Below are 14097 nucleotides of genomic sequence, written 5' to 3'. Positions count from 1 at the left end.
GAAGAAGAAGAAGAAGAAGAAGAAGAAGGGGAGGAGGAGTTTGGATTTGATATCCCGCCTTTCACTCCCTTTAAGGAGTCTCAAAGCGGCTAACATTCTCCTTTCCCTTCCTCCCCCACAACAAACACTCTGTGAGGAGAGTGGGGCTGAGAGACTTCAGAGAAGTGTGACTGACCCAAGGTCACCCAGCAGCTGCATGTGGAGGAGCGGAGACGCGAACCCGGTCCCCCAGATTACGAAACTACCGCTCTTAACCACTACACCACACTGGTTAAGGAACAAAAATGTTCTCAGGATCTTGATCTGGCAATCTTGGGTGGATATTAACCAAAAGTCTAAATCAGGGACGTCTCACTCCCAATCTGAGGGCCTGATCTTTACCCTGAAGTAATTTTTTGTGGACCCCCAAGACCTTGGAGGAGGCAGCACAGAGGCAGGGAGAAATAAAGTGCACATGGTGCTGTGGTTGTTGGAGGCACTTAAATACCTTTTCCCAGAACAGTGCCCTGACGGGGATGTGAATTCTGCACTTCCTGCTCATCAGATCTGCACAGATCAGCTGTGGGGGGGGGGCTCTGTCTGTGCGAGTGGGTGCACATGGGAGAGTGTTGGGTGATCAATAGCGTTGAGGGAGAAGTTCAGATTAGTTCACACTTAAAGCTGAACCTGCTTCATTTGCACTTTCTGAAACAATACATGATCCAAAACACAGCCACCTTTCAAAACTCAAACTTCCCTGAATTTTGCAATGCAGTTGGCTGAGCTAAAAAAAATTGCTTTAAATAAGTCAGAAATTAAATCATTTTAACAAATGGGGAAAACCACCATTGAAAATCACAAATAACTTTTTTTTTTTGCTCTCCAGCACCATCTGGTGTTGCATGTTTAAAAAGCATTCAAAATGATGTTTTTTTGAGTAATGTAGCTGAGTCCCAAATAATGTTTACAAAATTTCATATGCCATGCTGAACTTGCATATAAAGTAAATATGAGTGAAAATAGCATACTAAAATGCATTATATCAGAGGAAGATGCTTTGCAAAAAAAAATTAAAAAATTACTGTACTTATTCAGATCTAATGTGCACCTTTTTTTCGGCCAAATCATGTTGTGAAAATCAAGGTGCTATTAAGATCTGACGGTGCATTTACATTCACCAGCAAATTCTCTTTTTTTGTTTCAAGGTTCTGAAAATTGGGGTGTGCATTAGATTTCATGGTGCATTAGACTTGAGTACATACAATATATTAGGCCAGATTGCGTGTCTAAATGTGAAAACTGGGAGAAATTCACACTAAAATGTGTTTATATATTGTGATTTTATGTTGTAACCTCCCTGAGGCCTGTGGGTATAGGGCTACATACTGAATGAGTGAATGAGTGAATGCTCATGGGATTTTTCTTCTTCTTAATTGCAAACTGATTTGGAAATCTGGAGAATGGAACTGGAAAAATGAGAAAGTGATAGAAAATGTATTTGACGGGTTCACTCATCCCTGGTGGCCACACCCACTTTTGGCCACACCCACCACTGGCATCCCAGAGGACTGGGCAAGGGCAAACCAGGTGAAAGAAAGCTTAGCCACTTCTCTTCTATATAAATAACAACAACAATACAAGCAGCAGCAGCAGCAATGGAAAGGGTTGCGCATGTCTTTACAACAACCTACGACCAAGGTTAGGGACACAGGTGGCGCTGTGGGTTAAAGCACAGAGCCTAGGACTTGCTGATCAGAAGGTCGGCAGTTCGAATCCCTGCAATGGGGTGAGCTCCTATTGCTCAGTCCCTGCTCCTGCCCACCTAGCAGTTTGAAAGCACGTCAAAATGCAAGTAGATAAATAGGTACCGCTCCGGCAGGAAGGTAAACGGCGTTTCCGTGCGCTGCTCTGGTTCTCCAGAAGCAGCTTAGTCATGCTGGCCACATGACCCGGAAGCTGTACACCGGCTCCCTCAGCCAATAAAGCAAGATAAGCACCGCAACCCCAGAGTCGGCCACGACTGGACCTAATGGTCAGGGGTCCCTTTACCTTTACCTTTACCTTTACCTTTACCTTATGACCAAGGTTACAACCACCTGTTTATAGAAATAACCATTTAAGTGGAAAGGTTACAAGGGATGCCCTCCTGCACTGCTATAATACTAAACTGGATTCCCTCCCCACAAACACGAAAAGGAAAGAAAAATAAAGAATGCAAATAATATGCTAAACCCACATTCAGGCATATTTATAATTGAGCACATTTTTGCCAGGCAGCCAAAGATTACTTAATCCCCTAATTAGCAAAGCAAAACACACTAAAAAGCAAGCACATGTTTTGGAACACAGCTTGAAGCCTCTAGAAAAATGAAATAAGAGACGCCCTTGTTGAGGCTGGCAGCAGAGCGCCCTCTAAAGGGGAAACGGAGAATGACCAGTCAGTGCCAGCGTGTGAATCTTGAGTCATTAAAATAACTTCCTGGAAGATTACATCTTCCACCCTTGTTGCGCATGAAGCCTTCGAGTATAAATGAAGGTGGAAGAAACATCACAAAGTCAGAGGCAGGGAAGAAATGGATCCACTTCTGTGAGGTCTGGCATATCTGTAAAATGGGGAAACCGTACCTGCATACTTTGAATTATAATTGCAAAGATTGCTGAGATAATACACGTGTGGTACCTTAAATGGTTTAGAGAGAGAAAAAAACATAATTAGGAAACCTTATTAAAAACTAGGAATTTGGCCTGGGGTGGAAATAGAAACTATATTTTGCAGGGACCCATGAGAAAAGAGCTACACAGTATAATATTCAGGGAGAGGCACAATAAATATATGAGAATTCCATGTCTCACAATTTATCAGTAATATTTTTGTGACATAAAAAAAAAAAGATCAAGCAAATGGCTCGGACATGTGGGTAAAATACTTTTTTATGCTTTTATTAACTTTATTAAATTATTTTCTTCCTTCAGCTCCTTTGCAACACCAAGTTCATCACCTCTCCATCTTTCTTTGTTCTCGTTCATAAAGGCCGCCACAAGAAAGAAGGGGATTGGCTAGTAATGATGTTGTGTGGTCCTTCAAAGGGTTTCGATGTTTTTGGAGTCAGAGAGGATTGGACTTACTTTTTTTTCTGCTTCCACCCTGCCTTTGTTCCTCAAACTTGCTCCTCCTTTTCTCTTGCCTTTGCCTTATTTCGAGTGGTCTCTCTGACCAAGGATAGAACCTGTCAGTCCGTACCAAATGCTGCATTGTGAAGTTCGAGATCAAAAGCCAGCCAATTCTGGCTGATATTTCTCAACTTTGGAAACCTGTCCTCTGAAACCAGCATTATGTTAAGCGTGCTGCTTTGGCAAGCCTTATCAACATTCGCCAGCATTTCTTGCTAAGCCAGTTTGCTAAGCCATTCTTTTAACCACAAAAATCCTAATGATTTAATTCTGTGTTTGCAGTTCTGCTTTCTCTAAATAATCTGCTAAAAGTGGAGTTTGTGTGTGTGCATTGCACCTTCTAAACTAGGGGTCAGCAAACTTTTTCAGCAGGGGGCCGGTCCAATGTCCCTCAGACCTTGTGGGCAGCCGGACTATGTTTTGAAGGGGGGGGAAACGAACGAATTTCTATGCCCCACAAATAACGCAGAGATGCATTTTAAATAAAAGCACACATTCTACTCATGTAAAAACACGCTGATTCCCTGACCGTCTGCGGGCCGGATTTAGAAGGCAATTGGGCCGGATCTGGCCCCCGGGCCTTAGTTTGCCTACCCATGTTGTAAACCATATCATATAATAGATTTTTTTAAAAAAGAAATTGATACCATTTAAGTGGCTTGGGGTGTTGTCTGATATCAGGGGTTTATGCTTCCAAACAGATTTGGCTCCAGGGTTGAGCGGCTCCTTGTCAAATTGTCCTCTGGTGAATTTGTTCCTTGGTCAGTAGACCGCCTTACCTGGCAGCAGAAGTGGGTGACGGTGGGTCACCATTTTAAACGCCCCCAATGTAGCATCACTCTGGAGCATTGTGGAAATTTTTAAAATAGCGGCTTATCAGCCCAACCAGGCAAAGTGTCAGTGCCACCACAGACAGTAGATCCTGGCACCTGCTCAAAGTTCCTGGGTGCTACTGGGCCAGTAACTATTTGGGATGCATAAATCTGCATAAATCTGTCAAATCCAGGTCCTGTATGCTTCTTGTTTTCTTAATCTTAAATTCAGTTCACCACATTGCCACAGCAATTTGCAAAAATAGCAATTATAATAAAGAAATTCAAGAAAACTCCTCATTGTTTCAGAGTTAATTACCCCTAATAAACAGGTTTTTGTATGCAGATTTGACTAACATGCACATTTTTGAGAAGCAATTGCCCATGGTCTGCCATTTTCATCAACATATGCAGTTATATGCATGCTTTACACTAGTTAATGCATTCTGGAATCGAATGTTGAACCGAATTTCTCCAGCCCTGCCACCTCCGCTGTCCTTTCAGCAGCAATAAAACAGATAACTAGTGGCAGTTCTTCCAATGTCTAAGGAGCTCAGGTAATATTTACCCATTTCAGCGGGTTTTTTGGTTGCCTGTAATTACGGGGTCTGCATCTAAAGGAACAACAGAGATAACTCCAAATGATCAGCCATATGTTAATGATGACACAGAGACACAAAGTTTTTGTTTGCATCAGGCAGAAGCATAGCTTTATTGAAGTCCCACAATGCCCAAGACCAACCCCACAATGCTGGTTAACATTTAGCCATGGTTAATAATACCCTGGAGCTTATAGAAGTGAGTAATATAATGAGCTTGGAGGTCAGCCCACTGGTGAATGGTTGGTATTTATAGTGTTCAGTAGCTGGAGGGGGGGCAGAGATTCCTCTTGCTTGTCAATATGAGCTTAGAAAGTTTACAGGATAGAATTGCAATAGCTGCATCTACAGAAGATGCTCTTCTCTTTCCAGCTCTTATCTGCTGTACCCTGGAGAGTAGGGGAAAAAGAGAAAAACTTCAGCTATGACCAAAGAAAGAATATTTCAAGCTAATGCATGCAGCCTAACTGAAGATGGTGATGATAGCTTGGCAGAAAGGAAGGAGTCTTCCCAATGCTCCAGAGGACATTTGCTAGGGGATTCATATGGTTTTCATATGGTTTTTAAATTAGACTAGAAGTTACAGATTAATACCTGTAAAGTTTATATATATAATTTGGATTAAATTTTCTGTTTTACAATTTAGAATACTTATTTCAACAACCTTAAAATATCAGTGACTTCCCTTCTTCTCTTTCCATGGTTCGTTTTGCATAGCATAAATCCCTGCCTATTTTATATAAACTAAACCATTCAGTATTCCATTATTACTTCCATCAAAATTTATTTGCACTGTTGAATTTGTCTTAATGCTGCCAACATTTTCAGGTGTATGCAATCCCCACCCCCATATATTGAATAAACATTTTCCAATCTTCTCTAAACCTATGTTCTTCTTGTTCTCTTATTCTATATGTTAAGTCTGCAAGCTGAGCATATTCTGTCAGCTTAAGTTGCCATTCTTCTTTAGTTGGGACCTCACTCATTTTCCATTTTGGGGCTAACAAAACACAGGCCTCAGTAGCGGCATACATAAATAACCTTTTTTCACACCTGGGAATTTCCATCTGAATTATCCCCAACAAAAGGACTCTGGGGTTTTGTTGTCGAAAAGTGCTTTTAAACATTTTTTCGATTCATTATAAATTATTTCCCAATACTCCTTTACCCTTTTACAGGACCACCACATGAGAAAGAAAGTTTGTTCCTTCTTGAATACCTGTAAAGTTTCAATACTGGGTGAATGTAGGAGACCCCATCGTTCCCCACTTACCTTTGACATCAGGCTGGCAAGGCTGGCACTGGGAAGAGGAGGCCGTGTACGTGTGGGAGGTTCTAGTCACACCTCCTCCTGACTGCCTGCAGGCTCCGCCTCCTGAACCGCCACTGCTCGAGCCCCTGGTGCAGAGAGGGGAAGAGGGTTGTTGGATGAGATCAAAAGTAGGTGAACAGCATTGGAAGCTAACGATACTTGCGCTTTTATGTCATGCACCCAGGGCTGGAGTGAGGGGATGAGGGGATGTTTTGAGGAGACAACTACAGTGGTGCCTTGGAAGTCGAACTGAACCCAAAACTTCCAAAATGTTCAAAAACCAAAGTGTGGTTTCCGATTGGCTGCAGGAAGCTCCTGCAGCCAATCAGAAGCTGTGGAAGCCCCATCAGACGTTCGTCTTCCAAAAAAAGTGTTGGAAAACCAGAACAGTCACTTTCGGTTTTCGATCGTTCAGGAGCCAGAGCGTTCGACTCCCAAGGCGTTTGGGAGCCGAGGTATGACTGTATATCAAATCCATGCATGCTTCACCTCCACTATAAAATCATCTAAAGTGTTATTTGAACAGATTTTGATGCTTTCCAAGTCAGGATGGAAAAATCTGTCCATTTCAATTCTCACAGTTTTCACATTTTTCCAATTTCACATCCCGTTCTCTGCATTTTTTTAAAACCGTCATGAAAGTTCTTCAGCTGTTTAGTGTATATTTCTCCCAATAAACTCATTTTTGTCTGCAGTTTTAACTGCTGTACACTTTTTTATCAGCAGTTTCTTCTAATATAATGCCTCTTGTGTGTGTTTTTCAGGAATATATTCATTCTTACCTAATCTATGCATTTTTGTAAACATTGGTTGGTCGGAGAAGTACGTCATATGATTCAGAGAAGTGTGAATTTTGAGGGGTGGCTGCATTTCGGTTCTTGTATCGCTTCGGAAAGTACAGATTTGATAGTTTTGCCTTTAAATGTGAACTGAATCATATTGGTATGGTATGTTTTGTGCTTCCCTAAGCCAAAATGGGTTTTATGTAAGTAATGGCTTATAGGAGATAGTCATCCGAGGCTGGACTACTTCTTCTAAGCAGACTCTTGTTTTCTGTCGTCTATGCCAATATAAACAACATATTTGGCAGTGGGGAAGGAGGGAAGCAGCAATCGAGGACAGGACTGGCAGGATACTGGTGCTGGACCCTGATTTGGATTGGATGCACTCCAGATCAGGACTTGGGAGACCCGAGTTCAAATCCCCGCTGAGGTTCACTAGATGACCTTGGGCCAGTACCTTCTCTTAGCCTAACCTACCTCTCAGGGTTGTTGTGAGGATAGAATGGGAAAGGGGAGAACTATGGACACCAGCTTGTGCTTGCTGTGGGAAGGCAGGATATAAATATAATAAATATATATATATGAAGACTAGGGATCAAGAGGCCTCTCATGCAAAGTAGGGTCATCAGTACATCAGCCCCACTGCAGGTGGTTAAGCCACACACTGCTCTGGCCAAAATTTCTGGAAATCAGTGGTGAGCAGTCTGCTTTTGCACTCAGGTCCTGCTAGTGAGCTTTCCAGTAAACATCTGGTTGGCCACTGTGAGAACAGGATGCTGGTCTGAAGAGGCTTTGGTTTCATTCAGCAGGGCTTTTCTTAGGAATTAAAAATTTGCCAGTATTCATTTCAGTTCTAAGCAAATCTGTTCCATGGGGTTTCTCCCTAGTCACTCATGAATGATAGGGGAAGCACAGGGGAAACCCGAGAACTTGGCGGTCTACCTACACAATGTCATTCTGGCCTCCCTCTAGCAGGCAGCGGTAGGTCTGGATCTCCTGTTCCAGGCGGCATTTGACATCCAGGAGGTCCCTGTATTCTCGGTTCTGGCATTCCATCTCTGTCCTCAACTCTGCCAGCTGCTGCTCCACACAAGAGATCTGGTTCTGTATTTCGCACAAGTGGCTGTTATATCGACACTCGGTCTCGGCCAAGGATCCTTGCAGCGTGTCTCTCTGAAGAATTAAAAAACGCAAAGGCAAAACCTTTAGCACAAATAAGTTTGGGGGAGACGAGAGAGAGAGAGAGAGAGAGAGAGAGAGAGAGAGAGAGAGAGCCCAAAATATCCTACGAGCTATTGTGGAAAGAAGAGAACTTGGTGAGTGTATGGAGAATATCATTTACCTGGGATTAAACTTTGCCAGTTGCTCATAATGCATGCAAATTTTGGTGTGTGAGGAAGCTCTTTCTAAAATAGTTTGTGGTACTTTAGCAATAATTACAGGCAATTCCACAGAATATGTCTCCTTTTCCTTTTCCTTCCTGCTTTCGCCACAACTCCTGCCTCACTGTGGATTCTTTTTGGCTCAGCCTCTTTTCTTCCTACAGGTCCCCACTTTCTCTTTTAATGCTGTCAGCAGTCACCTGCTGGTTACAGTTGTCCCATGCAAGAGGGACCTGAATGTGGAATTGTCCAGACAGCTGAAAGTATATGGAACCCCCTGTGCTCACTAAGCTGGTGTATGTGTGTGCATGCGCACATCTGCCTCAAAGCTACAAACCTTCCAGATTCCGATAGCTGTTGAGCAGCTACTGATACTATTACTTTAGGACAGTAATATATACCTATTGCACAGACAGTATTGTTAGCGGGACTAATTCAGACAGTTTTGGGAAGCAGATACAAAGGTAAGGTTTATTGGGGTCAAGGTGGAGGACTGCCCGCATAAACACTTACCAGGCTAAGCTGAGCCTGCAGATCAATTTCCAAGGTCTGCAGCTGGCGCTTCAGGTCAACAACTTGGTTGTTGCAGTCTTCAACCTCTTTGCTGCTGTTACAGACTTCCTGATTCACTTCCTCCATCTGAAAAGGCAGCAAACACAAAATTGGGGTGGTGGGGTTTAGGGCTTATTGGAGGAATTGTTGAGTTGTTTTCATGATGAGTTTCAGCCAAGCAAAAGGATATAATAATGACAACCGCAAACGATGAAGGTAAGGATGGTGGGGGTGTCAAAAGATCCACTAGAAAGATTAATCAAAGACCAATTGGTTGGATGTAGAAAATTTGGGTATAGGTTAAAGATATGCCATGAAGATAAAAAAAAACTCATGAGGATGAGTCCAAAGTTTGTCTGCAATTATTATTATTATTATTATTATTATTATTATTATTATTATTTGTACCCCACCCATCTGGCTGGGTTTCCCCCACCACTCTGGGAGGCTTAACTCTAAGGGTTAACTGCCTTCTTCTGCTTTTCAATCACACTTCCTTGAAGGATCACTTGTGGCCATTGGTTCACGATATTCACTAAACCAAATACTTCTCTTTAAACTGAGCTACCTCTATTTGTACAGCCCTTTCTCAGCATTCTTCTTTCCTAACCTGGTGAAGCCATATCTTTTAATCTTGCCCAAAAGGCAAGATCGTTATATTTGTTCTTCAGTTCACCACTTCCACCTTGAATTCATCCTTCCTAAACACAATAGATACTGTGTTGTAGATGGGCCTTCACTAGTGCTTCCTACTTGGGTACCAAAACCCAGTGTGGGACCAGATGAGGGTGTTGGGACAAACCAGTGGCTGAGGAGAATCTCAGGAGAAGAGAAGGTGTGTCTTTCCTTGCTTATTCTCCTACCACCAGCCCCTTAGCTTCTGAGTAACTTCACATAACATAGAAGGGAGAGAGGTTCGAAACCAGCTCCCCCTAAAGGGTGAGATCTGGCTCAGAGCTGCCTGCTACTACCCCCTACCAAATATGCATGGATGATTTCAAGCTTCTTTTCTTTCAATACCTGGCTGCATACAGTATATTAACCTACCTTACATTCATACCACTGTTCCACTTCTCTGCGGTTGTTCTCAATCATAGTTTCATACTGGCATCTCATTTCTTCCAAGACCTTCTTCAGGTCTGGGCCTGGGCAGGAGTTGACTTCCACACTCACGTCCCCAGTTGCTTGGTTCCTCAGACCCTTGATTTCCTGAAAAAGGAATTCTAGTTAATTGGAATGTGGTTTTTGTTGTTGTTGTGTGTTGTTAAATGTGCTTCCCAGTGCCAGGAGCTGACTGTGAGAGGGGGATACCCTTCCTTTGTAGGCCCTCCATCTCTTTGTAAGGGGCCAGGGTTTACCTCTTCATGGTTTTTCTTGAGGCAACACAGCTCTTCTCGGAGGGCTTCCAGCTGAGCCTCCAAGTCAGACCTGCAAAGGGTCAGTTGATCCAGGACTTGGCGTAAGCCATTGATGTCAGCTTCCACATTTTGGCAGAGGGCCAGCTCAGTCTCATACCTACAGAACCAAAAAAGAGGGGAAAGGATGAATTGTTGGTCCCTACAGGGGCCAATAAAAGGGACGCGGGTGGCGCTGTGGGTTAAACCACAGAGCCTAGGACTTGCCGATCAGAAGGTCGGCAGTTCAAATCCCCACGACGGGGTGAGCTCCTGTTGCTCGGTCCCTGCTCCTGCCAACCTAGCAGTTCGAAATCACATCAAAGTGCAAGTAGATAAATAGGCACCGCTCCGGCAGGAAGATAAACGGCGTTTCCGTGCAATGCTCTGATTCGCCAGAAGCGGCTTAGTCATGCTGGCCACATGACCCGGAAGCTGTACGCCGGCTCCCTCGGCCAATAAAGCAAGTTGAGCACCGCAACCCCAGAGTCGGTCACGACTGGACCTAATGGTCAGGGGTCCCTTTACCCTTTACGTTTTACAGGGGCCAATAGAGAGAGAAAGTGTGTGTGGACTTGAGTGCTAACTCATTATGGGCACTTGGGGAACTACATATTTAGGTTTTAAGGGAAACAAAATAAAGGATTCGCCCCACCCACCCAGAGCCCCTCGTACAACTCAAGAGGGACTCACTTCAGTCTGAAGTCATCTGCAGTCATCCGGTTATTATCAATATCCAGAACAAGCTTGCTGTTGTCCACAGTGGCACAGATAATCTGTGGGTTGGGGAATAAAACAGTTTGCGCTTGTCCATCTGTTTCTTCTTGATGCCCACAGCATCATGCATCAAACTGCAGTTTTTGATTTTTCATTCTACTGTCTCAAAGCCTATGATTCATTTACAGGGTCATCCCGAAACCAGAAGGATTGTATTGGACCAACTGACCTTTGGGCTTCTTCCATCCTGTAACTCTCTGCATCCATGAACAGCCCCATCTGCACTATTACATTTAAAGTGTTATCACAGTTCTCCCAAACAATCTTGGGAAATGTAGCTTGTTAAGGGTGCAGAGATTTGTAAGGAGACCCTTATTTCCCTCACACAGCTACAATTCCCTGAGTTCTCTGGGAAGGAGCATTGACTTTTAAACCACTCTGAAAACTATAACTCTCTGAGTAGAATAGAGGTCTCCTAACAGCTCTGAGCTCCCTTAACAAACTACAGTTTCCAGGATTCTTGGGGGGGAGCCATGGCTGTGTGAAGTGCTATGATGATGCTTTGAATGTATCACACAGATGGGGTCAACATCTGGCTAAATCTGGACAACTTATTACCCCACAGCTCTGTGCCAGGACATCCCTAAGTCTCATTCCATCCTCACATCCTTTTTTTTCTATCAGTTTTACCACTACAGCAGCAGATGCACCATTGAGGGCCACGATACCACTTTTGATTTGTTTTATTGATGTGTTTGTGATCTATACATTTGTAGATATAGCCATTCTTACAGCAAATAAGTTGCTGCTGTTTCTTTTCTTCTCCTTTCATTTACAGTGGTACCTTGGGTTACAGATGCTTCAGGTTACAGACTCCACTAACCCAGTAGTAGTACCTCAGGTTAAGAACTTTGCTTCAGGATGAGAACATCCTGGGATGAGAAATGGTGCTCCGGCGGCACGGCAGCAGGAGGAGGCCGCATTAGCTAAAGTGGTACCTCAGGTCAAGAACAGTTTCAGGTTAAGAACGGACCTCCAGAACGAATTAAGTTCTTAACCAGAGGTACCACTGTAATTGTTTTAGACAATAGAGTTTTCAAAAAAAATACATTAATCTAATGATACAGCCTCTAATCATTCTGGGTTCTATCTAAATCATGGTTTTTAAAGCCCAACCAGAAACACCATCATTCATTCAACAATATGAAGTTCTGAACATAAAGGGATTTGACAAGAGTCTTTGGAGAATGAATTTTTTTGGACGTTCTTCGTAAGCCAGATTGGAAAGATCTGCTGCCGTAAATAATAATGAATGAGTGCTCTGCTGTCAGAGCAAGGAGCCCTGCTCTCTATCTCACTTAGCTTGATGCTACATCTGGTTCTAAGCTGCAGAGGAAACATAGTCCTACCTGGTTTTTAAGGTCTTCAATTTGTTGGTAGTAACAGCTGTAGTCCTTGGGGTCACAGAGGGCACCTTGGCGGTCATACCACTCCCTGATTTTGCAGTCGAGCTGAGCATTCTCCTCCTCCAGGCACCGCACTTTGTCCAAGTAAGAGGCCAAGCGGTCGTTGAGGTTCTGCATGGTCATCTTCTCGTCGCAGGAGATCAAGGGTGCATCATTGCAAATGCCAAAGCCACCAAAGCGGGCGGCGCCGCCACCAGGAGCACACGTGTACCCGCCACCAAAGCCACCATCGATGCAGCTGCCTCCACTCAGGCCCCCTCCAAAACTCACTCCGCTGCAGTAGCTCCTCCCAGACATATCACACCTAACGCTACCTACAGCAGGGGCAGCACACCTCCCGGAGACTCCCGGAGAAACCCGGATTCCACCGCAGCTCCCACTGCTGCTTCTGCCTCTCGTGTACATGGTGGATGCCTGTTTGGTGCTGCAGCTCATTGTGAAAGACCTTCAGAAAGAAGCCCAAAGACTAAGCAGAAGCCCCAAAGACACAAAAGCTCAATACGGAAGACAAGACTGCAGATTCTGGCATCCACACAGGTCTTTATTTATACCTTCCGCGGCGTGGGTGTAGACCGTGAGGGTGTTGCTTTGTCTTCCTGCTCTTCTTCTTCCACGGGGCTGGCTCACCTGGCTGCCTCTGCCAAGAAAAAATTGTCCCTGGGGCAAACTTGCTTGTGGAAATCTGAGTTGCATGAGGGAAGCATTTCATGGCGTCAGCACCTTGCTTCCAAAAATATCATCCGCAGCAATGTCCCGTGAATCATCAGGCTTTGCCCCATACTGAACACTTCACTGGAGAGCATCATCAAATAAAACAGCCCTAAAATATGAGTGGAGAACAAATAATTACAGCCCATTGCAACAAAGCAACCTTCTGCTGTCATTAGAGATATTTTATTTTGATTTCATTTTAATTTTATTTTTACTTAATGAGCATTGGGGTTTTCTTTAACTAGCAGCAAAGACACAGAGCTGAATGTGGAGGCTTCCCTCGTCATAGAACCATAGAACTGTAGAGTTGGAAAGGACTCTTAAGGGTTATCTAGTCTGACCCCCTGCAATGCACAAATCAAAGCTAAAGAATCCCTCACAGATTCTTTTAAACCTCTGTTTAAAAACCTCCAAAGAAGGAGAGTCCACCACCTTCTGTTCCACTGTCAAACAGCTCTTACTGCCAAGAAGTTCTTCGTAATGTTTAGTTGGAATCGCCTTCCTTGTATAGTCGTACCTTGGGTGTCTAACGGAATCTGTTCCAGAAGTCCATTCAACTTCCGAAAACAATCGAAAACCAAGGCGCTGCTTCTGAATGGCTGCAGGAGCTCCCTGCAGCCAATCAGAAGCCGTATAAGCCACATTGGACATTTAGCTTCCAAGGAACGTTCGAAAACCAGAACACCCACTTCCGGGTTTGGGGCGTTCAGGTTCCAAAACACATGAGTACCAAGGCGTTCAACAACCAAGATATGACTGTAATTTGGATCTGTTGGTTTGGGTCCTACCCTATGGAGCAGCAGAAAGCAAGCTTGCATCATCTTCCATGTGACAGCCCTTGGGATATGGGAAGATCGCTGTCTTAACACCTCTCAGTCAACCCAGCTTTGCTTCACCTTGGAACAAACAGAGAAGCAAATCAAACCACAGATACAAGGCCAAAATCTTTCAGGTACTTGTCCCTAGAAGGATGGCCAAATCCCAAGCATCCCATGGAAAGGAAGCAGGAAGAGGTTCCTCGCTGGGTGGGGAAGAGTTTCGTAATGGAGCATATTATTGGACGTCACAAAGAAACCTTTCCCCTAACTTCTTTTTCTTCTTTGGCGATCACTCGTAGCTGAGTAAGCTTGTCTTCCATAAACACAGTTTTAACAGTGAGTCTGTAAGTGACTGTGGAGGCCAATTCTGGATCCACACGTCCTTCCACAGTGGGGACACTG

The 14097-nt window shown here is 44.0% G+C and overlaps 1 protein-coding gene and 1 long non-coding RNA gene across 2 annotated transcripts in view; one reads left to right on the top strand and one right to left on the bottom strand.

Moving 5' to 3' along the window:
* LOC307200378 overlaps positions 1-14097 on the top strand; it is a 557860-nt gene that overhangs the window by 479492 nt on the left and 64271 nt on the right. The gene's annotated exons all lie outside the window — the stretch shown is intronic.
* Positions 4644-14071, bottom strand: LOC307200354 (keratin, type I cytoskeletal 19-like). Its single transcript, XM_079948922.1, has 8 exons — positions 12110-14071; positions 10677-10759; positions 9948-10104; positions 9637-9798; positions 8551-8676; positions 7602-7828; positions 5835-5959; positions 4644-4950 (listed from the first exon to the last, which is right to left on the bottom strand). Exons 1-8 carry the CDS (start codon positions 12599-12601, stop codon positions 4937-4939), a joined length of 1386 nt encoding a protein of 461 aa, XP_079805048.1. The 5' UTR covers positions 12602-14071; the 3' UTR covers positions 4644-4936.

The sequence above is a fragment of the Podarcis cretensis genome, assembly GCF_951804945.1.
Source record: "Podarcis cretensis genome assembly, chromosome: 13".
Classification (NCBI taxonomy): domain Eukaryota; kingdom Metazoa; phylum Chordata; class Lepidosauria; order Squamata; family Lacertidae; genus Podarcis; species Podarcis cretensis.
The sequence above is the reverse complement of the archived record's forward strand: the minus strand, read 5'-3'. Positions and strand labels throughout refer to the sequence as shown.

What these genes read in the sequence shown, in the direction of transcription:
- LOC307200354 (XM_079948922.1), bottom strand. Translation starts at nt 12,601, where the DNA reads ATGAGCTGCAGCACCAAACAGGCATCCACCATGTACACGAGAGGCAGA. An exon ending in GCAGATGACTTCAGACTGAA is followed by an intron (nt 10,105 to 10,676) that starts GTGAGTCCCTCT and finishes TTGGTTCTGTAG; the next exon opens with GTATGAGACTGAGCTGGCCC. An exon ending in AACAGTGGTATGAATGTAAG is followed by an intron (nt 8,677 to 9,636) that starts GTAGGTTAATAT and finishes CTGCCTTTTCAG; the next exon opens with ATGGAGGAAGTGAATCAGGA.